This window comes from Heterodontus francisci, chromosome 28, assembly GCF_036365525.1.
Source record: "Heterodontus francisci isolate sHetFra1 chromosome 28, sHetFra1.hap1, whole genome shotgun sequence".
In the NCBI taxonomy this organism is placed as follows: Eukaryota; Metazoa; Chordata; class Chondrichthyes; order Heterodontiformes; family Heterodontidae; genus Heterodontus; species Heterodontus francisci.
Genome location: NC_090398.1, coordinates 18,729,586 through 18,757,037, shown reverse-complemented (window position 1 = coordinate 18,757,037; position 27,452 = coordinate 18,729,586). Strand labels below are relative to the sequence as shown.

Sequence of the window (27,452 nt, the reverse complement as noted above, 5' to 3'; positions counted from 1 at the left end):
GCCTTTCCTTCATCAATCATCTTCGTCACTTCCTCAAAAAACTCAATCAAGTTATTGAGACATGACCTCCCCTTCACAAAACCATGCTGCCTCTCACTAATAAGTTCGTTTGTTTCCAAATGGGAGTAAGTCCTGTCCCTAAGAATCCTCTCTAATAATTTTGCTACCACTGATGTAAGGCTCACCGGCCTATAACAGGGCGGCACAGTGGCGCAGTGGTTAGTACCGCAGCCTCACAGCTCCAGCGACCCGGGTTCAATTCTGGGTACTGCCTGTGTGGAGTTTGCAAGTTCTCCCTGTGTCTGCGTGGGTTTTCTCTGGGTGCTCCGGTTTCCTCCCACAAGCCAAAAGACTTGCAGGTTGGTAGGTAAATTGTCCATTATAAATTGCCCCTAGTATAGGTAGGTTGTAGGGACAGGTGGGGATGTGGTAGGAATATGGGATTAATGTAGGATTAGTATAAATGGGTGGTTGATGGTCGGCACAGATTCGGTGGGCCGAAGGGCCTGTTTCAGTGCTGTATCACTAAACTAAACTAAACTAAATTTCCTACATTGTAGAGGATAATGAATGTAAAAGAGTCAAATCTACCACTTCAGTATTTAGGGCATTTTCTACCCCTAAAAACATTTCAGAAATCAATCTGTGCATCACGTCACTATTTAAAGTCACATGATTTATAACATTACATTGCAGAATAATGTTAATAGTGGTAAATGTCCTCACCTCCTACAGTGCTGACTAGTCAGGTGCTGGCACCCTGTGAGATATGGTAAATATATTCAAATAGAAACACCAACCAACATGGACAATGTCACTGTTCATAGTGACTAGAGGAATCACATCGAGATATATATTATATATATATATTCATAAATTACCATAATGTAATATCAAAGTACAACAAATCAAAACATGAAATATAAATCTGTGAATAAAATAATACTTTCCTAGCACACTGTGTAAAACCGAGTGAAGGATCATTTAATTCTGTTTCATATTTCCCTGCAGAATATTCACAAGCTCAGAACGGTGTACTGCACCTTAGACAGGTTATATCTTTTTATCCATTTATTTATAACATTTAGAAGGTTGTGGGGTGATTTGATTGAGGCTTTTAGGATTTTGAAATGGATTGAGAGAGTAGACAGAAACTTTTTCTGCTCGTTGGGAATCTAGGACAAGGGAACATAACCTGAAAATCAGAGTCAGGCCATTCAAGAATGAACTAAGGAAAAACATTGTCTCTCAAAGGGTGGTGGAAATGTACAACTCCCTCCCATAAAAGGCAGAACATCCTAGCTCAATTAATCATTGCAGATCGAGATCAATAGATTTCTGCTGGGAAAGTTTATTAAGTGATTATGAAGCCATGATGGGTGGATGGAGTTAGGATACAGGTCAGACATGATCTTATTGAATGACAGAATAGGGTCGAGGGGCTGAATAGCCTACTCCTGTTCCTGTGTTCCCAATGAGGCTGGTATTTCACTGTACTGTGAGAGTAAATCTTACCAAAGGGCTCTCCCAGTGCAGAGTGTGGGCCAATGGGAGCCTGTCTGGAACTGGATTGTGGAGATCAGCAGGACTCACTGGATTTCACTGGGAATCTGTCTGTGTCACATGTGATGTGGAGAGTTTATAGTAACACTCGGGAAATGCTCGATCCCAGAGCTAACAACTATTGTACTGATGGTGGAGGAGGGACTGATATCATGTTTAACAAGGCAACGTTCTCATTCTCATTTTAATATTTCCATCTAACCCGCCTATTAATATTATATTTTTTACAGAGCATCAGAATCTGGAAGTTGGTCACCAACATGACTGAATGTTCATAGAGGAAAGAAGATCCAACATCTTCAACAAGAATGAAAATGGACACAGGTTCAGAAAATACTTAACACTATTACTGATACTAATATGAACTGTAAATTATTGGGAACATGATTACAAATACTAATATAGGTTATTATTTGTCATATTATTACGAATAATAATGTATGGTTTTAGACATCCAGTTGTTATAAACATAATCTACACAGTCAGGTAATTACCGCAGTTTCTGTATTTTACAGGCTGGGTTGGTCAGAGCCTCAGACAATAGTTTCACTCCTGAATCTCCCAGTTTATTGAAACCCAGGTTCAGAACCATCAGTGATCGGTTTGTCCTGAGAGCAGAGGCGAGATCATCAGCACAAGAATCTGTGAGATAGACTTTAGTTAGCCTGGAGATCAGAAAGAGATAATATTATAATGATCAATCCTAGTCTTTGTTAATTACAGTATTACTGATAATGTACAGTGTTTATTCATAACACAGTGAATGATACTAATAACAATGGATGGTGTTAGATATTGAGTTATATTAAACACAATCTCAAACAGTCAGATAATTACCACAGCTTCTGTATTTCACAGGCCAGGTTCCTCAGAGCTGCAGATAATAGTTTCACTCCAGAATCTCCCAGTTTATTGTAACCCAGGTTCAGGAACTTCAGTGACCGGTTTGTACTGAGAGCAGAGGCAAGATCCCCAATGCAAGAATATGTGAGACCGACATTAGTCAGCCTGGGTTCAGAGGGAAAGAGACAGGGATACGATGAATCATGATGAATCCCAATGTTTGTTAATGACACTCTTACTGAAACTAATAACAATGTACAGTGTTTGTTAATATTACTGATACCATTAATCATTGGGTAGTTTCAGATATTCAGTTATTCTAAGCACAGTCTCACATAGTCTGGTACTTACATCAATTCCTCTATTCCACAGTCCGGCTTCCTCAAAGTGACAGACAGTAGTTTTATTCCTGAATCTCCCAATTTATTATTACCCAGGTCCAGAACCGTCAGTGACCGGTTTGTACAGAAAGTGGAGGTTAGATCCTCGGCAGAAGAGTCTGTGAGACCGTTTTCATTCAGACTGCCGATCAGAGAGAGAAATAAAAAGGGAAACAGAGTGAGAGATTTTTTTAGCATAAATATCTGGAGTTTATTATTAAAATTATTAATAAAATAATATTCAGTGTTTATTAATGAAAATATTACAGATACTAATAACATGGTGTTCATTAATATTGTGCAGAGTCAGCCATCCAAGTATTATAAACACAATCTCACACAGTCTGGTTCCTACCCCAGTTCCTGGATTTTGCAGTCCGGGTTCCTCAGAGCTGCAGACAATAGTTTCACTCCTGAATCTCCCAGTTTATTGATCCCCAGTCTAAAGACAAACAAAGAATGAGACACAAACTGAATCAAATCCTGAATCTGAGACAACGTTTCTCTGTTGGATACAGAAAAAAAACACAGAAAAACCTCAGGAAAATTAATCGCCTGATTTTCCTGACACTGGCAATGAATCTCACTTTGTCTGACTCCCCATATATTCAGGAACTGTCAGTAATGTACTTATTAAATGTATTTATTAAATTAAGTACTGTCTATGTGAAGCATTTAAATGTCACTCAGTCTGGTTTCATTCCCTGAGCAGAATTACCTTCCTGGAGCTCAGTGACAGCCTGGTCATGTTGAGGGAAAAATGTCTTATATCTGCAGGTCCTTTCCCGGATATTATGGGAATGGAGCAATTTTTACCCAATTAAATTAGGGGTGACTTCCTGCAGTATATATTCTGAGCATCATAATAATCTGTATAATATTGCGGAATGAGTTACATGTAGAAACGGTGCTAGCTGCTGCTGTAAAATACATCTTCCAGGATTTTTTGTAGCAGGAAGAGTTTATTCTCTCTGTTGCAAGTTTTAAATGTTTCTGTACTCTAAAGTACAGGGGAGGGGAGTCTCACTTTATTCCCCATTGAACTAGTGCTGCATTTATTTCTGGTGTAACCAGTCTGACAGTTTTTGTGGCATTTTTGGAAGATCCCTCCCCACATGGGGCCTCTCACACACACGGGGGAGGTTATGGGAAATTCCTGGGTTCACTAACTCCGGTTTTCAAAAGGGAATTGAACAATTATCTGTAGAGAAAAACTAAATGCAGGGCTATATGGAAAGGGAGGGGGAGTGAAAGTAACTGAGTTGCTCTTGCAGAGAGCCCGCACAGAGGCAAAGTGCCAAATGACCTCCTTCTGTGCTGTAACTATTCTATGATTCCTACACCTGGTGAAGAGAGTGGGATGCTTGGACACATGGACTGCTGCAGTTATTTCAGTCTATGTGGTAATAACAGTAAGGAGCAACTTCTTCAATGGGCATATCTTAGTCAATATGAAAAACAGTTAATTAAATGATCAGACTCTCACTGACCTGTATTAACCGATAAAGACTGTAACATCCCTACTTGTTCACAAGGATCCATTTTACATACTCCAATTCTTAGGGAATTACTGACTGATCCTCTTATTAATTGTCATATTTGTATTGAATTTACTACTCTCCGATTTAACTGAACTGTTCATTCCCCTTCATTATGGAGCAACAACACAATCCATGACTGCTCCACAATTCACCCAACAGTTAGAGAAAAATAAACTGTTACCTCAACTCCTGGCATTTATGCAGTACGGGTCCCAGACACTGGAGTCCTTCAATCTGAATGTAGCAATTCTCCAGATCGAGTTCTTTCAATGTTTCACAGAGTCCAATGGTCTGAGACAGGACTGCACAGTCAATCAGCATCAGCCGCAATCCACTAAATGTAAGTGTTTCCACAGATCCCACTGTAGTGCGAGCCAGGATTGTACTCTGAGACTCAAACAGGTAATGCAATGTATTCAGGAGATTCCTTTTACCTGTTGCACTCTTTCCAATCTCTCCTTCACCCAGTCAATCACTCGGCAAGTAGTTTGATGAGGAAATCGACCCAGAAACTCCTCCAGGGGTCGTGTTGCCTGTGGGGAGGAGAGACCAGCAACAAAACGCAGAAATATCTCAAATCTCCCATCTTCCTCACTGTGAGCATCACTGAGGAGATGCCGGATGTCCCTGGGATCTGGAGTCAGGAATTGTGTGAGTGCGGCAACAAACTCTTGGATAGTGAGGTGTGGGAATGTGTAAACCACACTCTGGACAGAATCATCTCTCTCCAAAAGTTCCATCAGGAATCCAGACAGGAACTGGGAAGGTTGCAGATTGTACTCGATCAAATCTCCATCTCTAAACACAATCTTCTTCTCGGAGACTCCTGTGAAGGCCATCTCACCGATCTTCAGTAACACATCACGGGGGTTTTCAATCTCTCGGCTATGGTTTTTCAGAATGTTGTAAATATAGTAGGAATATAGCTGGGTGATGGTCTTGGGAACTTGCTGCTGTTTCCTGTCTCTTTGTGTAAAGAAGGGACCCAGTGACAGACAGAGGATCCAGCAGTAGGAAGGGTTGTAACACATGGTGTACAGGATCTCGTTCTCCTCCACGTGTTTGAAAACAGCTGCTGCCACCGTCTGATCTTCAAAAAACTTGTTGAAATATTCCTTCCGTTCATCACCAACAAATCCCAGGATTTCAGCCCAGACACTGATCTCAGTCTTTCCCAATAAATGTAATGCAGTGGGACGGCTGGTCACTAACACTGAACATCCTGGGAGCAGCTTGTGTTGTATTAAACTGTACACAATGTCAGACACTTCACACCAGCATTCGGGATCTGTGCACATGTACTGAGGTTCTGTATTTCTCCGATTGTCACCAAAATCGATCGTGTCCTTGAATTCATCCAAACCATCAAATATAAACAGCAATCCATCTGGGCTGTTGCAGAGCTCTTCCAAAATATTCTGCATGTATGGATAGAAAAGCAATATTATGTTCCACAGGTTTATTTTGCAGTTGATAGTGTTCAACTCTCGGAATTTAAAACTGAAAACAAATTTTTTGTTTGGGTATATTTTCCCAGTGGCCCAGTGATGGACAATCTTTTATACCATTGTTGTTTTTCCAATCCCCGGGACTCCACTCACTGCTGCTGAACTCCCAGATTTGGATTTTCTCAGGGAAAAACTGCTCTGGAACAATTGATCAGTTCGGATTTTTTCCAGTTCTTTCCGGAGATGTTTCTCTCTCCACTCTTCATGGTCTCGGCCTCTTGCCAGCAGTTCATGTTCTACAAGTGTCCGATCTTGAACAGCAGAAATGACCGTTAGCTCAGCGTATCGATCAACCAGCTGGAAAATCTTAACCTTCTCCTTTATTAGGATAGTGTTCACTCTCAGTGTTTCAGTTTGTACCCGGAGTGTTTCCTTGTGTTTCTGTTGAACATCTTCAATTAGAACAGACAGAAAGTGGTTTTCAATGTTAGTTGTATTGATATAAAAACAACTTCTGGATATCATTTCACTATTCTGTGAAGCATTACAAGATTTAATTCACAGCTTCACTATCGGTGAATTTAAAACTCAGTTCTGGATACCTCACATTATCTGGGTTTTGTGTGCATTAACAGAGGGACAGACTGTGCATTGTGAAATTGCTCCTGTTTCAGGGCTCGTATAGTTTATCTGGTGTATTACCTGCTCCTCAATAGACATCTGATAACAGGTAAAGGTTACTGCCAGTACAAAGATACATAGGGAATTCCAAAAATGATTCAATTCATGAAAACTTGATCAGATAAGGGTGGGAACATTTGACACATTTTGTTTGGGCAAGAGACTTGAGTATTGAAATGTTTTAATTGAATTCATTACATTAGAGAAGGAAACAAGCTCACAATTCCCAAAATAATTAATAGGTGAAAAATGAAAGTTTGAATCAGAATGGACATCAAGGTAATTTTATACCCAATGGATAGTAGAGCAGGTATACTGGGGAAAGACACGAAAGGGGCAGTGTAAGTGGTTAATGACAATAGAAATAAAACCAGAAAATGCTGGAGAAACACAGCAGGTCTGACGGCACTTGTCAGTTTTGGTCCAATGACCTTTCATCAGAACCTAAGTAACAGTGGAACGTTTTTCTGTGGATGCACTGAGTGGAAGAACACAGGGATTCATCTCTGACAGGGACAGGCTTTTTGTGCTGAATGAACTTTTCCTGTCCCTAATCATTTTTGTATTGTGTTTCAGAAATTGTGAAGTTTTTCAGCAGTTTTACACAGACATTCATTGAATATGTTTTAATAACAGCCCATCATATCACCGATTCGAAATAGCATTTGAACTCCAACCCTCTTCACTTTAATGTTAAAGCAGAAAATATTTGCAGTTCATTTCAGTTGTTTTACCAATAGTTATACTCTGTTGTTTCATTTTGGTCTTAGTTTCCCATATTGCAGGTTTGAAAATTAAAAAAGATAAAAGCAAAATACCGCGGATGCTGGAAATCTGAAATAAAAACAAGAAATGCTGGAACCACTCAGCAGGTCTGGCAGCATCTGTGGAAAGAGAAGCAGAGTTAACGTTTCGGGTCAGTGACCCTTCTTCGAAACTGTGCAAAATGGAATAAATTTTGAACATATCTAGCAACAAACATTAAAGATAGTATCAAACGTTAACTCTGCTTCTCTTTCCAGAGATGCTGCCAGACCTGCTGAGTGGTTCCAGCATTTCTTGTTTTTATTATTGAAAATTAGAAATATGCCTTTGTTAGTCATTACATTGGGTCTAAAAAGAGTCCTGAATTAAAAGGGTACTTCTTTGCGTGGAATAAGGTTTTCTCTTGCCCTATAATTGGGAAAGCAGTCAATATCTTTCTCATCATCCTGGACTTTGCCTTTTTCTCATATTTCTTGATGGATTAATGTTCTATTGTGTGGACATCTGTAAATCTCAGATCAGATCATATACTTCCTGATGCCTTCTGCTGCTCTGTGAAATGATAACATTTTAAAGTTTCACATTTCTGCAGCTCGTTCCCTATAGGTTATGTTGATATCTGCCTCAAGAAAATGCTCTTTACTTGTGAGCCCCAAGTGCATTTGCATCACATAGGAGAATTCTAGCAAAAGTAATTGAATATACTACCATATTTCCATTGGATTTCATAGTGTATCAGGATCCTGCCAGGTGTGTATGGGGTTTCACAGTGTATCAGGATCCTGCCAGGTGTGTATGGGGTTTCACAGTGTATCAGGATCCTGCCAGGTGTGTATGGGGTTTCACAGTGTATCAGGATCCTGCCAGGTGTGTATGGGGTTTCACAGTCTATCAGGATCCTGCCAGGTGTGTATGGGGTTTCACAGTGTATCGGGATCCTGCCAGGTGTGTATGGGGTTTCAGAGTGTATCAGGATCCTGTCAGGTGTGTATGGGGTTTCACAGTGTATCAGGATCCTGTCAGGTGTGTATGTGGTTTCACCGTGTAGCAGGATCCTGCCAGGTGTGTATGGGGTTTCACAGTCTATCAGGATCCTGCCAGGTGTGTATGGGGTTTCACAGTGTATCAGGATCCTGCCAGGGGTCTATGGGGTTTCACAGTGTATCAGGATCCTGCCAGGTGTGTATGGGGTTTCACAGTGCATCAGGATCCTGCCAGGTGTGTATGGAGTTTCACAGTGTATCAGGATCCTGCCAGGTGTGTATGGGGTTTCACAGTGTATCAGGATCCTGCCAGGTGTGTATGGGGTTTCACAGTGTATCAGGATCCTGCCTGGTGTGTATGGGGTTTCACAGTGTATCAGGATCCTGCAAGGTGTGTATGGGGTTTCACAGTGTATCAGGATCCTGCCAGGTGTGTATGGGGTTTCACAGTCTATCAGGATCCTGCCAGGTGTATATGGGTTTTCACAGTGTATCAGGATCCTGCCAGGTGTGTATGGGGTTTCACAGTGTATCAGGATCCTGCCAGGTGTGTATGGGGTTTCACAGTGTATCAGGATCCTGCCAGGTGTGTATGGGTTTCACAGTGTATCAGGATCCTGCCAGGTGTGTATGGGGTTTGACAGTGTATCAGGATCCTGACAGGTGTGTATGGGTTTCACAGTGTATCAGGATCCTGCCAGGTGTGTATGGGTTTCACAGTGTATCAGGATCCTGACAGGTGTGTATGGGTTTCACAGTGTATCAGGATCCTGCCAGGTGTGTGTGGGGTTTCACAGTGTATCAGGATCCTGCCAGGTGTGTATGGGGTTTCACAGTGTATCAGGATCCTGACAGGTGTGTATGGGTTTCACAGTGTATCAGGATCCTGCCAGCTTTGTATAGCGTTTCACAGTGTATCAGGATCCTGCCAGGTGTGTATGGGGTTTCACAGTGTATCAGGATCCTGCCACGTGAGTATATGGTTTTGCAAGATCTAATGAAGAACATCTCGATTAAGGGAAATAGTTCAATGTCCACATACCTACAGGGTATTTTGTAAGTCCTGTAAATTATAATTGAACCTCTGCTGAATAGTTAAGAACGCAGGACAAATCCAAATGACACCCAAACCTATTTCCCCAGCCTTTGAGCTTCTGATTTCCAGATTCCGACAGCTTCTAAACAAACAGTTAGATTCCAGTATTTCTGATTCTCCAAAGTGTTATAACAGAGTTGAGCTTACGACTACACATCCACTTCATCATAAACACCACTTCTAACTCCATAACATTGCCAAACTCTGCACCTGCCAGAGCTTATCTACTGCTGAAACCCTCATCCATACTTTTTCTGCCCTTAGATTTGACTAGTTGAAAGCTCTCCTGTCCGTTCTCCCATCTTCCACCCTCCCTAAAGTTAAGGTCATCCAAAACTATGTTTATGGCGTCCGAACACAAACCAACTCCATTCACCTATCACAACCCTGCTCGCTGATCTACATTGGCGCTCAGTTGAGCAACTCCTCAATTTTAAAATTCTCATACTTGTTTCCAAGTCCCTCCAGAGCCTCTCCCCTCCCAATCTCTACAAACCCCTCCAGCTCCACACCATCTGTAATATCTGTGCTCTTCTAGTTATGGCCTCTTCATCCCCAATTTTAATTGCTCCTCCATTATTGGCCATGCTTCAGCTGCCTCATCCTTAAGTTCTGAAATTCCCTCCCTTTGCCTCTCGACCCTCTTTCCTCCTTTCAGATAGTCCTAAAAACCTACTTTTTTACCGAGCTGTTGATCATCTGCCCCAATAGCTCTTTCTGTGCCACCATGTCACATTTGTTTGAGAATGCTCCTGCAAAGCGCTTTGAAATATTTTACTACATTAAAGATGTTGTGTAAATTCAGTTGTTTGAAATTGCCATTTCTTCACTTACCTTTCAGGTGCTTGGGTACATCAGATAAAGCTCGAGTGATAATCATGTAATCAAATGGCTCAGAACCTGTTTAAATTAATTACATTTCATGAAATCAGATTTGTGTAATATTATAGTAAATTCTGCAGTGTTTGAATCTGAAGTTGAATTCAGTGTGTGATTTTACCGTACCGAGTTCCTGTATTTCTTTCAGTATTTTCTCCAACTTTGGTAACCCGTGACGCATTTTCACAAAGGCTTCCCACATCACCCTTCGTGCCAGAGAGCCTTTCTCCATCACCAGATTGAGGAGAAGTTTGGAACTGTCCTCCCTGTTTCCCTTCTCCACGAGCACAGTGACTTTCTGTAAGGAATATTAATGCATAGATTGAGGAGTGGAGTGAAAGATAAACACGGGGAATAAGTAAAGGATCTGCTCAGTGACAGTAAAACAATCACTGGGCCATGTATTGATTTATTTTGAACATGGTCTGAACATTCTGTAAACATCTTGATTTAGTCATTAACAATAATTCAATCAGATGAAACTAAAATAGAGATCATCGGTAAAAACAGACAATGTTGGAAATAGGTCATCAGCATTGTTGAGAGAGAAAGGAAGCTAATGTTTTCGGTTCAGTGACTTTTCGTTGGAACTAGAAACGTACAGAAGAAACAGGTTTTAAGTATGTACAGAGACAGCAAAAGGATGGGGCAGATGAGGAAAGTACACAAGGGAATGTGTGTGATAAGGTGGAAGACAGATAGAAATCAGATATGTCGTTCTAGGAGAGGGAGGAATCACAAACAAATTGGAGTAATTTTAATGTGATTCATTTTATCTGTCCTTCAGTATCCAACACTTGTGGCAGAACTTGTATCTCAAGGATTGGCCTTCACAGCCATCAGCAAAGGTGCACGAAGAGCAGACATCCCACCTAAATGGATTGTTTGATGTGTATCCAACATCTTTAGTAGATGGAAGGATGTTAACCAATATCCAACATGACAGCAGATTACTGATTGACAATATGATCCATTTACTTCTCACATGTACTTCCTTCTGTCACACTTTGTGATTTACTTAGAAATAAAACAGCAGTGAATCAGAATTCCAATACCCAGGAAGGGACATTTCTGAACTGAGGGAAGCAGCTGGAAAAGTGTCTGAAAAATTTCCAACTAATCGAAATAACCGCTGTTGATTTATCGGTCAGGAAAATTGATCAATAATAATCATGATGAAAAATGCAATCACTCCAATCAATTTTCCCTCAGTATTTGAACTATCTGACACCCATTATTTTACAGTCACTGCCAGTTTGAAACCTCAGTAACTGGGAATACTCAGGATATTATTCAGCAAATCTTACATTTATAAAGAGGCTTCAATGTAAAAGAACATCGATTACGGTGGTGAGCTGGTTATGTTACTGGACGTGTAATCTAGTGAAGAGAGTTTTTGGTGGTATGTGAATTCAAATTCAAATTTCAAATAAAAATATTTAGAAATAAAAGGCTGAGATCAGTAAAGAATATTGTTATAAGACCTGGTATCCTTTAGGTCTGATCTCTATATGACTGCAGTTCTACACCAATGTGGTTATCTCTGAAATGGTTTAGCAAGCTGCTACAATGGAGAAGAATCTAAACAGATGGAACACTTGGCTGTGACCTCGGTGATGGATTTGGACGTGATAAAAGAACACCCAGCCGAGTCAACCCCGAAAATTTCTCCTCTTTGATATCTGGTACTTAGACCAAAATGGGGAGAAATGGACCATATATTTGTCAAGCAAGAATGTGACAATCATAATTATAACATCATATTTATTAGTCAACGTCCTAGACTCCTCCATCAGCAGCAGAAGCAGCATGTGATAGACAGAGCTAAGTGATCACAGAACCAATGGATCCAGTTAATTCTCATCAGTCCTGTTACATCCTGTTCCAGAAGCTGCTGAAAAATTAACCAAACATGGGAATGGAAATCTCCAATTGATGATCAGCCATCACCTTTTCTAAGCTGATGAATCAATAATTCCCCATATTGAACTCAACTTGAAGGAACAACTGAGAGCAGCAAGTGTACTGATTGAAGTCCAGGTTGCACAATTTAATGGCCAGTTTCTGGACAAAACAAATGCTAGGGGTCCCGACAGTATTCTGGCAGTAGCTTTGAAGATTTGTGCTCTGGAACTAGCCCTTGCTCAATCCAAGTTGTTTCAGTACAGCCATAACATTGACATCTACCTGACAATATGGAGAATTGCTCAGTTATGCTCTGTACACACAGAGCAGGATAAACCTAAGGTGGCCAAGTACCGTCCCAGCAGCCTACTCTGAATCATCATCAAAGTCATCAATAGTGTTATCAAGCAGCACCTATTTAACAATAACCAGCACCAATCATTTGCAGACCTTATTACAGCCTTGGTCCAAACAAGGACAAAAGAGCTGAATTTCAGACATGAGGTGAAAGTGATTGCCCTTGAAATCAAGTCAGTATTCCACTGACTGGAACATCAAGGAGCCCGAGTATATCTGAATTCAATGGAGATAATGGGGGAAAGCTCGCCAGTGGATTGAATCTAATCTTCTACAAATAAAGATCGTTTTGTTTGTTCAAAGCCATTCATCTCAGCACTAGGACATCCCTGCTGGAGTTCAATGGGGCAGCGCCCTTGGCCCAACCATCTGCAACCACATGCAGAAAGAACTGAGCATGACCGAGGCTTCGGCTGACAAGTGTCAGGTAGCAATTGCATCACACAAAGTGCAGGCAATTACCACCTCAAACACAAGAAAGTAGAACCACCTTCCTCCTTCATTCATATTGTTATCCACATCACACCTAGTCTAATCCAACCTCAGCTACCACTGGGGGGGATAGGGATGGGGGTGGAGGGGTCGTGATCAGGAGGCACAAAAGGCCAGAGTCAGAGGAAACTGTGATTTGCAATTGCACCACAGAGGTTATAGGGCTGGAGGAGGATACAGACATAGGAGTTTGAGAACAGGACTAATAGCTGAGTGGGACAGGGAGCAAGCAGGAGTTTTGAATGAGCTGAACTTAATGGGGCTGGAGGAGGGGAGGCTGGTCAGGGAATAATATAAGTAATTGAGTCTAAAGGTAACAAAGATAAGGATGAGGGTTTCAAAAGCTGAGTGGAGACGGCAATGTTATGGAGGTGGACATATGATGTATTTATGATAAAGCAAATATGGGATCAAAAGCTAAGCTGGTGAGCAAATAGGAGGTTTAGGTTGGAAACAGACTGGTTCAGTTTCAGAGAGTGGACAGAAAGTGGGAAGAAACGAAATGACGTGGAGACAGAGTTTGTATTGGCAGCAGAAGACAATGACTTCAGGCATCCCAATATTTAACTGCAGGACATTTCAAGCTCAATAAATGACAGGAGCTAAAAAAAAAAGATAGATTATAAATAGAGAAAGAAAAATGGGCCTCATTTTGCAACGAACGCCAGTCATTTAGTGCCTTGTCCATAGACATTTGGTTTCTGTAATAGGAGTTCTTCTCAGTCAATTCTGGAAAAAGCACAGCACCCTCTTCATTGAGAATCTGGGAACAGTATCAATCTGACCAGCAAGTGTGCATCTTCTCAAACAATCAGATTGAAGAATCATTAATGAGCAGGGGAGAGTCTGAACCAGCAAGTGTCAGTCGGAATATTCAATTCAGCATCAAATCAGACACAGATAGCGGAATAAAGAGAGGGAATGAAAGATTAGCTTCAGAAAGAGAGAGAAAAGAGACAGAAAGAAAATATTAAAACTTTTTTGTTATTATTTTCTTAAATCACCAACAATAACTTAAATCTGAAGGAATGAGACTTCACACTTGTTCAAGTTCATTTTTGGTGCTGAGTTTGTTTGACAGTAATTAAGGTTTATCAAACTGTTAGAAAAATACCTGCACTGGAACGGACAAGCCTGAACTTTTTCTGGCGAGTTTAATGTGTCTATATCAGGTAACACCAGGCAGTTCAATGTATTTCACTGGGGAGTACCTTGGTGACAGACCGTTCTCGCTCAGCTTTTGCAGGAGCAGGACATCTCTGAGAGTAACTTCTTGATCTTCGCATTGAACTGGGCATGTGCTGTCGCCAGAAGTTACTGTCTAATTTAATACCAGTGAGCGCATTTAGCCCAACCATTATTTCTACCGCAAACTGCAGCCGATTGTAAAATAAAACACGAAGCTGCCAATATGTCATTTTCCAGGCACTCACTCTTTAAGCAAAACAAATCAGAAATCAATCTATTCAGGTGAACTGACAGAAAGTTACAGAGTTACAGATTGAGCTCAATATCCTGTTTGTTCTGTGTGAAAGACCATCCACAAGAAGAGCACAGAGACAGGTCATTGCAGACTGGATGATCTTGATTTCCGGATATAAACCTCCGGGATGTGATGGTCCTTTACAAAAACACAGGTTCTGGAAATGTGCTCAGTTGTGTCGTTTCTGAACACGCCATCGATGGAAAACAGAAGCAATGGGAAAATCACTGCACAAATTCACTAGCTTGTGATCAGAACTATTGGAGTTACTGTTGTAGAGAGGGATTTGAGAACTTTGGGCTCATTCCACTATAGATGAGCAGATTCAATGAAAAATTCATGCACATCTTCAGATTCTGAAGAGTTATGATCAAATAAATAAATGGTAGCGGATGCCCGTCCATTATACACTCTGCTCGGTGATCAAATCCATTTACTTCTCTTCTGTTAAAGGGAACTGGATGCCCGTCCATTATACACTCTGCTCGGTGATCAAATCCATTTACTTCTCTTCTGTTAAAGGGAACTGGATGCCCGTCCATTATACACTCTGCTCGGTGATCAAATCCATTTACTTCTCTTCTGTTAAAGGGAACTGGATGCCCGTCCATTATACACTCTGCTCGGTGATCAAATCCATTTACTTCTCTTCTGTTAAAGGGAACTGGATGCCCGTCCATTATACACTCTGCTCGGTGATCAAATCCATTTACTTCTCTTCTGTTAAAGGGAACTGGGAGAACATTACTGGCTGCTTGCTCGGAATTTCCTAAAGTGCTGTCTCGGGGAGTGACGCTCCACTACAAGTTCTACCGCCCAGATTGAGCCTCCACCAGAGTTGGAATTGACCCCGGTAATCTGTAGGGGAAAATAAACCCAACACAGCATCAGGCTTTCAATCCCCACAGTTTGTTTCTGGTTAGATTCTCTGATTGAGGTTCATACATTTTATCTTATTTAACATTTTTTTTTTGTTCTTGAAATGCCTCTAAATAACTCCGCAGATAATTTTTGTCATCTGCCTGTTCCTTAATTCCCTTGAAGTATTTTCCATATCAATTAACTGATGACCTTTCCTCCACCTCTCATCTGTTTCCTCTGCTCTCTGCACTTCCCAGTTCCACTGAAACTGTCACCCTTTGATTTCATTCCACAGAAGAGTTATACCGGAACCGTTACCAGCCCTATGGACAGATACTGATGGATCTTCACCTCTTCATATTGTTTCAGATTCAGGATGTTTACAATTTCTCTTCTGCAACATTCTATGATTTGAAGATCTGATATCCTGTCAGTTCTGTGATGTTTACATCGTTCAAACTCATTCTGTGTCTCTCCCACTTACCCGATGTTCTTGTCCACTGAAATGTCTCTGGTATGTTAACAATGAGCTGACTCCGTCCACCCCTGCTTCAATCGCCTGTTCTAGTCTGTCCCGGTAGAATTTCATCAACTGGAACAACTGGTAATTGTTACACTTTGTCAAGAACTCAGTAATTATGGAGTTCGGATCTGTGAACAAAAATGAGAAAACTAAACTCACTATCAACTTTCTATCAGGACTGTTACAGTTCTTTTTACACCAAATGGCTCTTTGATCAATGTTTCTATATGTGGCTCGGTGTTACATTTTGTTTGATAGCGCTCTTTCAAGAAGTGACCGGGAATGCATGACTACGTTAATGGAATTAAATACAAGTGGGTTTTTGTTGTTGATGCACTGTCCTGGAATTCTTTAACACGGGGGAGTTCGTAACTGTTTGTTATAAAAAGTTATAACCAGTATTTCACTCGGATTTCTGTGGATGCCGAAGACCTCACTTAGAAACTAGATCATATCTCTCATGCTTCTGACTTTCCAATGAGTTCGGATTACTTTGTAATTTCACATAGAATCACAGAATGATACGATACAGAATGAGGCCACTCAGCCCATCGTGTGTGTGCCGGCCCCGTGCGAGAACTATCCAATTAGTTCCCTTCACCTGCGCGTTCTCCAGAGCCATAACTCTTTCCTTTAAGTATTTATCCAATTGCCTTCTGAATGTTATGGTTGAATCTTCTTCTATCACCCTTTCAGGCAGTTTATTCTAGATCGTAACAATGTGCTGTGTAAAACAATTGTCTCCTCATGTCGCCTCTGGTAATTGTCTGCTACATACACAACACTCAACCCTAACTCCAATTTTTGGGGATATTGTAACATTTTCGTCGTTGCTTTTTGTTTAGTAACAAGTGACTTTATCTCTCACTACTTCAAAACCACCTTCCTTATTTCCTGCTAGTAAACTTTCAATACTATTTGTTCCTGCTCCAATTGTTTTTTTAAAATTACAATCTCGTTTCGTCAGCTGATGTCCTTCCCACTACTTCATTCACCTACCGTGTGAAACAACTGTTGTTGGTCGGTTCAGATCGTGCTCGTCCCTTCCCATTCCCCTGAACTCACTCTAGTGCTCTAAGAGATTGAACACTGCTTCCTGCTACAGCCATGCAGGAGCTCATTAATTTGTCTCATATTTCCCTCCTTTAGTGGCCCAGTGAAAACAATCAGACATCTCCATCTTAAATCTTAATTGGAGTTTTCTGTAACGGTTTGAGACAACGGAGTCACTTGCTCGGCCATTTCAGAGGGCAGTTAAGAGTCAACCACATTACTGTGAGTCAGGAGTCACAGGGAAACTGGACTGGGTAAAGACGGCAGATTTCATCCCTTAAAGGACATGAGGCAGCCAGATGGGGTTTTACAGCAATCTGGTAGTTTCATGATCATCATTACTGAGACTAGTTTTTTATTCCAGGTTTATTAATTAATGGAGTTTAAATTTCCCCAGCTGCTATGGTGGGATTGGAGTTTGTGTCTCCAGAGCATCAGTCAGAACTCTGGATCACTCGTCCAGTAATATCACCATTATGCTACTGTCCCCTAGTATGTGCTAGTTACAAGATGCACTTCAGCAACTCACCAAGGCTCCTTTGACAGCACCTTCCAAACCCGCAACCTCTAACACCTAGAAGGACAAGGGCAGCAGATGCATGGGTCTGTCACCACCTGCAAGGTCCCCTCCAGATCACACACAATCCTGATTTGGGACTATATCGCCATTTCCTTACTGTCACTGGGTCAATATTCTGGAACTCCCTCCCTAACAACACTGTGGGTGTACCTACATCACATGGACTGCAGGAGTTCAAGAAGGCAGCTCACCACCACCTTCTCAATGGCAATTAGGGATGGGCAATAAATGCTGGCCTAGCCAACTATGCCCACATCCCAAAAACAAATGAAAAAAGGTTTCAAGACGATGGCTCACCGCCATCTTCTCAAGGATTATTAGAGATGGGGAATAAATACTGACCTTGCCAGCCACGCTCACATTCCAAGAATGAATAAAAAAAAGTTTTAATAATTCCTCGATAAACTTACCTCTCTGAGTGACATCGCTTCCAACCTTTGGCTATTTTCCAATCTCCAACCACTTGTTCCAGAAAGTTCTTCCCTCTAGCACCAAGGAGGTAACTATCAGGACCTGCTCAGGGCTGCAGAAGAGTCTGACTATTTCCCTGACTATTGAAACTCCCATTACTGTCACTCTCCTATTTCAATTCCACGCCTGCCTCTCAACCCGTCTTACTGGAAATCCTGAGGAAATCCCTGTTCCCAGTTACTGTCTCTATCCACAGTACAGTCATCAATACCGGGTACCTATTGGACGGTTCCAGTACTCAGGCTGTACCTGCACCTGTGACTGCGATACCCATCTAGATGGTCGGTCACTCACTGCCCTCTTTCTGCTCAGCTTCTGCCCGGATGTCTCTACTTGTGTGGGCTGTACATTCTCACAGGTGACCTGGACAATTTGTCTGGACAGAACTTATATTTTAAAGAATTTTGTGAACCTACCTGTGTCCATTCTCATTGAAGATGTTGGATCTCCTTCCCTGTTTAAAACTTCAGCCACAGTGGCGACAGGGATTCCCAGATCATGATGCTCTGTAATAGACACAATATTAATAGGATGGACAGACATATATTAAAATGAGAACTAGCATGTTGACTCCTTAGACATGCTATGAAATCCCTCCTTCCCCATCTGTACAACAGCTGTTAACTCTGGGATCAGGCATTTTGTGAGTGTTACGTTCAACACTTCACACCAGATGTGACACAGACAGCTGCCCAGTGAAATCCAGCGAGTCCTGTTGATCTCTACAATTGAGTGCCCGCTGGCCGAGACTCTACACTGGGAGTGTTCCTTGGCAAAATTTACTCGGACAATGCTGGCCAGCACCAACCTTTGTTGCTGATGTAGGAAATATCCTGCAGGAAAATACGTAGTGAGGTAATCATTGATTTATTCATTAATCCTTCATTGAGTTTTACACAATGAACTATTTTGGCATTAAATTTTGTTACATTCTGAATGTCATATGCACCATATATACAACATACAGCAGATGCAATTTCTCCTTCTCTCTATGTGCAGTGACATTGTCCCTATGTTAAGGGACATTTTCCGAAGTCAGTATCTGTTTTTGAGTGCACTTACATAATCTCTCATGTTATCAGCATTTGACTAATGAACACTGTAGGAGGTGAGAATACTTACCACTGTTCTACTAACATTAACATTGATATCTATTTGCCATACAGTAAATTTAAACTGTTAATTGAAGCACCCTATTTATTTTTGTACATCTTTAGAGATTCTGAACTCTCAGAAAATTCTATAAATGTTATAGATTTGTCTGCAGTTTTACAGAGTGAGCTAGTTGTTCTATTCTGTGTTTCCCACCTGCACAGTGAGTTTGAATGTGTTGGGTGTGAGTGTGATTGTGTCTTGAGTGAGAAACACCTTTGATGACTCCAGAAGTAGTGATGCAGGGACAGTAAGAGGCGCCATTGGGAGAGGCCGTGGTTACGACTGGACAGCTAAGTAGTGGAACCGAGTGAGGGATGACCCATTGAACTAAGCAAAGGAGAAGATGCATTAGAGGAAGATTTTCTTCTTGACCATGGCACATGTTACAGAGAGATGGAAAAGGTTGAGGAGGGCTAATATAATAAGCAAACAGGATGTCACTTGTAATGTTAATAAGTGTATTCCAGTATGGGTGGCATTGGGAAGTGACAGCAATTTCAGGGATGTTGGAGTTGGAGACTGGATATATAGTTATATTATTACTGGTGATGATGAGGTCTCATGGGGGCCACCCTGCCGCTCGGCAATGGCAGCAAAATGTCAATATTTAATTGTATTTAAATAAATGGATTAATTACTTACCCAATCCCACTGTCCATCCCGGTGTGATATTGGCGCCGGTGGCCGGCACTCCCTCGCCTTCGGATCCCTGTCTGGGGAGCTGATGGGGGACACAGGGTGGAGGGGGGGGGTGGTGGTTGGGGAGCAGGGAAGTGTTTGGGTGATGGTTGGGGACGGGGGAATCAAACTTGTCTGATGGTATTGGGGGTGTTGGGAAAGGGTAATGTTTAAAGTTTATAAACTTTGGGGGGGGGGGGGGGGTTGGGTGGGGACGGTCAGGACCACAAGATAAGGGTTTTTGGGAAGAGGGCAAGTAATGAATCTGATCTTCATGTTGGGGGAGAGGATCGGGATAACCTTATTTATTTTTTAAAAATTAAAAAAAAGATTAAATTAAATGGAAGGGCTCGAAGCCCTTTAAAAATGGTGCCAGTGACTGGTGCCATTTCCGGGGACGGATTGCCCACTCCGGCCATTTAAATGAGCTGCCCCCTTTAATATCACAGTGGTTCCCTGATGTGCGATCCGCTCATAGTTTATGTCCACCACCAATTACAGCGGCGGACATTTAAAATCCAGCCTCCTGTGCAGTGACATTCTGGAACCTGACACTTGGTCTTCTCGGCCCTGTGCAGCAAGGCTTTAACCGGGAACCTGTCAGCTCACTAACACTATGCAGCAAGTCTCTAATCTGGTACTGTGCCTCACAAACCCTGTGCAGTGAGACTCTCTCCTGGCACTTTACCTCACTCAGACCTTCTGCACTGAGACTCTGTAATCAAGCTCTTATCCTCACAGACTCTGTGCAGTGAGACTCTAAACTGGTTCTTGTCCCATGACCCAAAGTATTTCCATCCAGCTGTTTGGAACATCTCAGCAAAAACTTGTTAAAGATAAGACTCAACTAGATCATCTAACTCGGTCTTACCTGGGGGTCCAATGCACAGGCACTAAAGGACTCTGGGCTTGTATTGTGGCAAATTGCAGCAGAGCCTTGTTTCTCGGTGTGGCCCAGCTGTACTCACACAGGAATGGGGGACACTCAGCTGAATGAAACATTGTTTCCAAATCGCTCAATGACTTTGCTCCTCCCTATCTCTCTCACCATCTCCAGCCTGTAAGACTTTGAGATTTCTGCACTCCTCCAATTCTGACACCTTGGTCATCAATGATTTTAATCGCTCCACAATTGGCGGCCGTGCCTTCAGCTGCCCGGGCTTTAAGATTTGGAGTTCCCTCCCTAAACCTCTGTGCCCCTCTCTCCTCCTTTAAGACACTACTTAAAACCAACCTCTTTGAGCAAGTTGTTGGTCAGGTCTCTTAAATATCTCATTATGTAACGTTTTTGAGAAGGGCCTTGGGAGGTTTTGCTGGACAAAAGGTGCTATACGATTGCAACATGTTGTTTGAGTATGTGTATAATTAAAGGTACATGCAACAAACCAAACTGGCCTGGCTGTCAGCCTTATCACAGAATCACAGAATTGTTACAGCACAGAATTCAGCCCATCGTGTCTGCACAGGCTCTACGAGTGAGCAATTCACTGAGTGCCAATGCCCGCCTTCTCCCCATAACCCTGTACATTCTTCCTATTCGCTGTGGTTTCTTTTGCCAATTCCCTTACATCTGTGCACTCTCGTTCTTGATCCTTCCATGAATGGGAACAGTTTCTCTCTATCTACTCTGTCCAGACCTCTCGTGATTTTGAATACCTCTATCAAATATCCTCTCAGCCTTCTCTTCTCCAAGGAAAACAGTCCTAACTTGTCCAATCGATTTTCATAAACGAAGTTCCTCATCCCTGGAACCATTCTCATGAATCTTTTCTACACTCTCTCCAATCCCTTCGCATCTTTTCTGAAATGCGACACCCAGGACTGGACGCTATACTCCAGCTGAGGTCAAACTAGTGTCTTATGCAGGTTCAACATAACCTCCTTGCTGTTGTAATCTATGTTCCTATTAATAACGCCTGGGATACTGCATGCTTTATTAACCTCTCTCTCAACCTGTCCTGCCAGCTTCAATGACTTGTGCACCATATACACCTACGTCCCTTTGTTCCTGCATCCCCTTTAGAATTGTACCCTTTATTCTATATTTTCTCTCCATGTTCTTCCTACCAAAATAAAACACTTCACACTTCTCTGTATTGACCTTCATCTGCCACTTGTCCACCCATTCCACCAGCTTGTCTATGTTCTTTTGAAGTTCTAGACTATCCTCCTCACAGTTCATAATGCTTACATGTCTTATATCATCTGCAATAAGGGGAGGCAGTGGCATAGTGGTATTGTCACTGGACTAGTAACCCAGAGACCCAGGGTATTGCTCTGGGGACATGGGTTCAAATCCCACCACAGCAGAAGGTGGAATTTGAATTCAATTAATAAATCTGGAATTAAAAAGCTGGTCTAATGATGGCCATGAAACCATCGTCGATTGTTGTAAAAACCCATCCGGTTCACTAATGTCCTTTAGGGAAGGAAATGTGCTGTCCTTACCTGGTCTGGCCTACATGTGACTCCAGACCCACAGCAATGTGGTAGACTCTTACACACCCTCTGAAATGGCCTAGCAAGCCCTCAATTGTACCTAACCATTACAACATCAATAAAGAATGGACGGAACTGTCTTCTTAACAGCACTGTGGGTGAACCTACCCCACATGGACTGCAGCGGTTCAAGAAAGCAGCTCACCACCACCTTCTCAAGGGCAATTAGGGATGGACAATAAATGCTGGCCTGGCCAGCAACACCCACATCCCATGAACGAATAAAAAAAACTTTAATTGTGCCCTGCACACCAAGGTTTAGGTCATTAATATATGTCAGGAAGAGAAAAGGTCCTCACACAGATCCCTGGGAAACTCCACTACAAACATTCCTCCAGCCTGAAAAGCATCCATTGACCACTACCCTCTGTTTCCTGTCACTCAGTCAATTTTGTATCCATGTTGCTACTGTCCCTTTTATTCCATCAGCTATAAGTTTGCTCACAAGTCTGTTGTGTGGCACTGTATCGAATGCCTTTTAGAAGTCCATGTACACAACATCAACAGCATTGCCCTCATCAACCCTCACTGTTGCCACTACACAAAACTCCAGCAAATTCGTTAACATTACTTTCCCTTAACAATTCCATGCTGACTTTCCTTAATTATGCCATATTTCTCCATGTGAATATGAATTTTCTCCTGAATTATTGTTTCTGGAAGTTTTCCCACCACTGATGATAAACTGTCTGTCCTGTAGTTGCTGGGCTTATCTTTGCATCCTCATTTCCTATCTTTCCTGAACACCGTGTATCCAGGAATATTTAATACACAGATCTGCCCTCCTTAGAGCTAGCTCTCAAATTTATAAATTTCCAATCCTCTGCCACCACCCGAGAGTAAGGAAGACTCGAAAATTATGGCCAGGGTCTCTGCAATTTCCCCTCTCACTTCACTCAGCATCCTTGGGTGCATCTCACCCAGTCCTGGTGCTTTATCAGCTGCAAGTATATACCGACTATCTAATATCTCCGCTTTATCAATTTTAAATCCTTCTAGTGTATTAATTACCTCCTCTTTCACCATGGCCTGTGTAGCATCATCTTCCTTGGTAAAGACAGATGCAAAGTATTTATTTAATTCTTCAGCTATGCTCTCTGCTTCCCTGTGTCAATCCGCATTTTGGTCCCTAAATGGCCCGACTCCTCCTTTTACCAGCCTTTTACTATTTATATGCTAATAGAAGACTTTGGTATTCCCTTTTATGTTAGCTGCCAGTCTCTTTTCATACTTTTTACTTTTCATACATGTTTACTTTTCTTACTTAATTTTTCACTTCCCTCTGAAGCTTCAGAATTCATCCTGGTTTTCCACTATATTATCTACCTGATATCTGTCATAAGCATGCTTCCTCTTCATCTTCATCTGTATCTCTTTTGTCATGCAGGGATTTGTTTGTCCTACCTTTCCCTTTTGAGTAAATATATCTTGACTGTGCCCAAACTATCTCTGCTTTGAAGGTGGCCCACTGTTCAGCTACTGTCTTTTCTGCCAACATTTGATTCCAATTAACTCGGCCCAGATCCATTCTTTCCCCTTTGAAGTTGGCTTTCCCCCAGTTAATTATCCTTACTCTCGACTGCTCTTTGTTCTTTCCCTTAGCCAACCTAAACCTTACGATACGGTGATCTAAATGTTCTCCTATTGACACTTGATCCACTTGGTCCACCTCATTCCCAATAGCCAGATCCAGCAGTGCCTTCCTTCTCCTTGGACTGGAAGCATACTGCTGTAGAACATTTTCCTGAACACACTCTAGGAACTCTTGCCCTTCTCCACCCTTTACACTACTGCTATCCTAGTCTATTTTGGATAATTAAAGTCCCGCATTATAACTGCTCTACAATTCTTGCACCTCTATAATTCCCTTACAAATGTGTTCCTCTACCTCCTTTCCACTAGTTGGTATAGACCACTATAGACTTGACCAAGCAATGTAATTTCACCTTTTTTTGTCCTTATCTCCAGCCACATGGATTCTGTCCTTGACCCCTCTTGGACCCCTGAACTCCTTCCCCTTTTCTTCATTTCCTTTCTTTCCTGAACACCATGTAACCAGGAATATTTTACACACACTCCTTCCCTCCTCTGAGCCAGGTCTCTGTTATAGCCACAACATCATATTTCCACATGGCAATCTGCACCTGTAACTCACCAATCTTATTATCGAACATTACAGGTACAATCTTCTGCTTAAGTGCAAGAAATGCCGCATCTATCACTCTTTAAAACAATATATTTCATCACTGTAGCTCAACCTGTTGAGACAATTCCTCTGGCGAGCAAAGATGTCACCTTCACATGGAGTGCCAAGTGTCAAGAAAAAGCTTAAACAGAGTTAATGATGATTGATTTGCTGATCTCAAAGTCCAGCCTCTAGTTTTGACTTTCAAGGCCACCTGTGAGGAATGTTTAAACATGTCAGCTGAGGGATGAACAGATTTAAATGGGGTTTCCATGACTCCGTCCCTTTTAATTACCACTGTGGTCACTGAGGAGATGCAGGACAAGCAGTGACTACAGGGATGCCTGAATACTTTCACTCTGTTGTTGACTTAGAATCAGATGCTTGAATTAAAAATCTGTGCGTAAATAAATCTATAATCATTAAACTTTAGTGACGGGACCCTCGTATATGTTGGTAATTTGAGTAGTGGCCTTTTCTGTCAAGATTGGTGATCAGGATCCCCCTATCTGTGGGAGGTGAATTCAGCCAGCAACCAGTTTCCATCTTCAATATTCTGACATTTGTTTCTATCCAAGGCGAGAGGCCGCTCTGTTTTGTTCCAGTCAGTTTCACAAATTGCCTCAATAGCATCAACTTATTTTAGCAAAAACACAGCCCCTGCTTCATTCTCAAACCTAACTGAGATTGGTTCTTAGCTGGCTGAAACTGACTTTGCTTCCTTAAACAGTAATTTATCATTATAAATAATCTGGGACAAATGTTACCTCTGCACTTGCTGCGCTGCTCTGACTGAATCACCATTAGTCTGATTTGTGGAGTTAGTTATTATATAAAGATTAGTAATTCGTTTCCCCTCTCTATGAGAAAGGTGCTTTCAGCTTGAAACAGGTAGGAGGGCGCCTTCACCAATCTTTATATCAAAGTAACGACTCAAATTAACAACAGGTAGGAGGCCGCATTACTAATCTTTATTTAATAACTAACTACTCAGATTACCAACAGGTAACAGCACCATGGGAACTTTAACAAATGTGATGAACTTTCCTGCAACAAGAGAAAAAGGAACATTTATAACTAACTTTGTTAACAGTTGGAGTGACAGTAAAACCTGAAATTGGTTCAATTTGAATGAACAGAAAGGAATCTGCCCTGACCTGAAGGAACTGAGGAGGGTTTGAGTTCAAATCCATCCTGAGGACTGGTAACAGCTTTTACACAGAGGGCGGAGTTCTCAATCCTACAGAACAAGGATCAGATAAAATTAACCATTTGTGACTTGTTAAAATAATTCAAAAGAACTTCTACCTGTTCGTTTGTAGTGAAATAACAAGAATATAACTCGCAAAATAGAGAGACAGAAAATCCTTTCAATCGATTTAAAATATTCCTCATGTTTGTTCCTCTCTAAAGGGAGAGGCTGCTGCTGTATTTTCCAGGTAGCTTGGTATTTACAGTTCATTAACATGTACTATTGTCCAGTTTTAAAAACCCCAAGGCCCTACTGTATTCTCCGACCTAATTCCCATCATTTCCTCACTGAGTTAAATTGACATCGTCCCGCTAAAATAATAATGAATTATTGTCATTGAAGAGGGTCAGTGTTTATCTTCCAAGTTACTCTGATGTTGTGACTGGATCGTGTTCATTCCATCCTCAGGTAACCAGAGACTGATTTTCCTGAAGTGATAACCTGCCTGTTCCAATGTGTGAACCGTTTACTGAGCTGAGTTATGTTCAGTCTGACCTCCTGGCCCCGCCTTTGATCAGTTACATTTTAAAAAATATACGGGGCAATAAAAGCTTCAATTGTGATTAAATAAAATAAATCGTGCGGAGTTAGAAAGTGCAGCTTCACAACCTTACCTAAAATTGGAAGGATGTTGTATTGGAGAGGATGGGTTAAATGCCCAGAGTTCGTGTTGCTGTTTTCTGTCTCACAAGTGCTCATAAACTGTGTCTATGGGAGACTGGTGGAGACCGGGGGTGGGCTTTATCCTGAAATCCCCGGTATAAATGGACTGTCCGCAGTCACAGTCACAGTCACCGCACGGTCTGAGAATAGATACAAACCCGGTGCTGCAGAACATATCAGACTGCGGGAAACAGGCTTTAGAGAAGAGGAGTCAAGGAAGAAATGAAAGAATAAAACATAAATGAATCTGACCTTGATCCCGCAAGGATTTTCTATTTCTGTGCAGATTTTGTCACGATTATCCTTGGTATTCCATTACAACCAATCAGCTATGAGCTCTTTGATTTATTTTAGCAAGTCACAAATTGGGAATTTGATCTGATTCTTGTGTGATTCATATCTCTGCTTTCTCTGAGAAAGCTGCTGCCAGGGCTCAGAATGGATTATTATATAAAGATCAAGAATTCGTTTCCCTCTTTCTGTAAGAAAGCTGCTTTCAGCCTGAACGGGTTTCGATCGAAAATATTTCTCAAGTTTGTTCTTTTTAAAGGGAGTGACCTCTGTATTTTTCCATCCAGTTTGTCATTAACCACCTCTTCAATATAAACTACTGTGCAGCAAAAACTCAAGTCCCTGCTCTATTATCCACGGAATTCATATCCTTCCCTCTTTGAGTTAAATTGTCATTGCCACATTAATTGACAAGTTATATCTCCCGAGTCGATCTGATGCTGAGACTGGATAGTGTTCAGTCTGGTGTCAGGTTAACCAGAGGCTGATTTTCCAGGTGCTCGGCAGTGAGCGATAATCTGCTTGTGTGAATGTGTGAGGCGTTTACTGAGCTGAACCTCTGATCCCACCTTTCATCAGTTAAATTAAAATGTACAGGGTAATGAAAGTTTCAGTAAGTGATAATATATAAAAAACACAAAAAAAAATCACACGGTGTTAGAGGGGCCCAGGTCCCCAAATCTATCCCCGTTCCGAAGAAGGGTCACTGACCTGAAACGTTAACTCTGCTTCTCTTTCCACAGATGCTGCCAGACCTGCTGAGTATTTCCAGCATTTCTTGTTTTTATTTCAGATTTCCAGCATCCGCAGTATTTTGCTTTTATT

At 41.6% G+C, this 27,452-nt stretch overlaps 2 protein-coding genes across 5 annotated transcripts; both read right to left on the bottom strand.

Moving 5' to 3' along the window:
• Positions 1 to 2,121: 2,121 nt before the first annotated feature.
• On the bottom strand, positions 2,122 to 5,751 carry LOC137385244 (NLR family CARD domain-containing protein 3-like). The gene is made up of 7 exons (XM_068060228.1): positions 5,630 to 5,751; positions 4,833 to 5,293; positions 4,509 to 4,785; positions 3,142 to 3,228; positions 2,758 to 2,928; positions 2,401 to 2,571; positions 2,122 to 2,205 (listed from the first exon to the last, which is right to left on the bottom strand). Coding segments are annotated over exons 1-7 (1,290 nt in total). The 3' UTR covers positions 2,122 to 2,204.
• LOC137385113 (uncharacterized) lies at positions 5,752 to 26,826 on the bottom strand. Of its 4 annotated transcripts, none has more exons than XM_068059901.1 (7): positions 26,288 to 26,826; positions 25,579 to 25,661; positions 18,321 to 18,410; positions 15,762 to 15,928; positions 10,306 to 10,477; positions 10,135 to 10,200; positions 5,752 to 6,227 (listed from the first exon to the last, which is right to left on the bottom strand). In XM_068059901.1, the coding sequence occupies exons 3-7, from the start codon at positions 18,334 to 18,336 to the stop codon at positions 5,887 to 5,889; spliced, it is 762 nt and encodes a 253-aa protein (XP_067916002.1). In that variant the 5' UTR covers positions 18,337 to 18,410; positions 25,579 to 25,661; positions 26,288 to 26,826; the 3' UTR covers positions 5,752 to 5,886. The 4 variants fall into 4 exon arrangements, with proteins under 4 accessions (XP_067916002.1, XP_067916003.1, XP_067916004.1 ...); XM_068059902.1 differs by having other exon boundaries at positions 26,589 to 26,826; XM_068059903.1 differs by lacking the exons at positions 25,579 to 25,661; positions 26,288 to 26,826 and adding an exon at positions 20,609 to 20,935.
• Between the last annotated feature and the right edge of the window lie 626 nt (positions 26,827 to 27,452).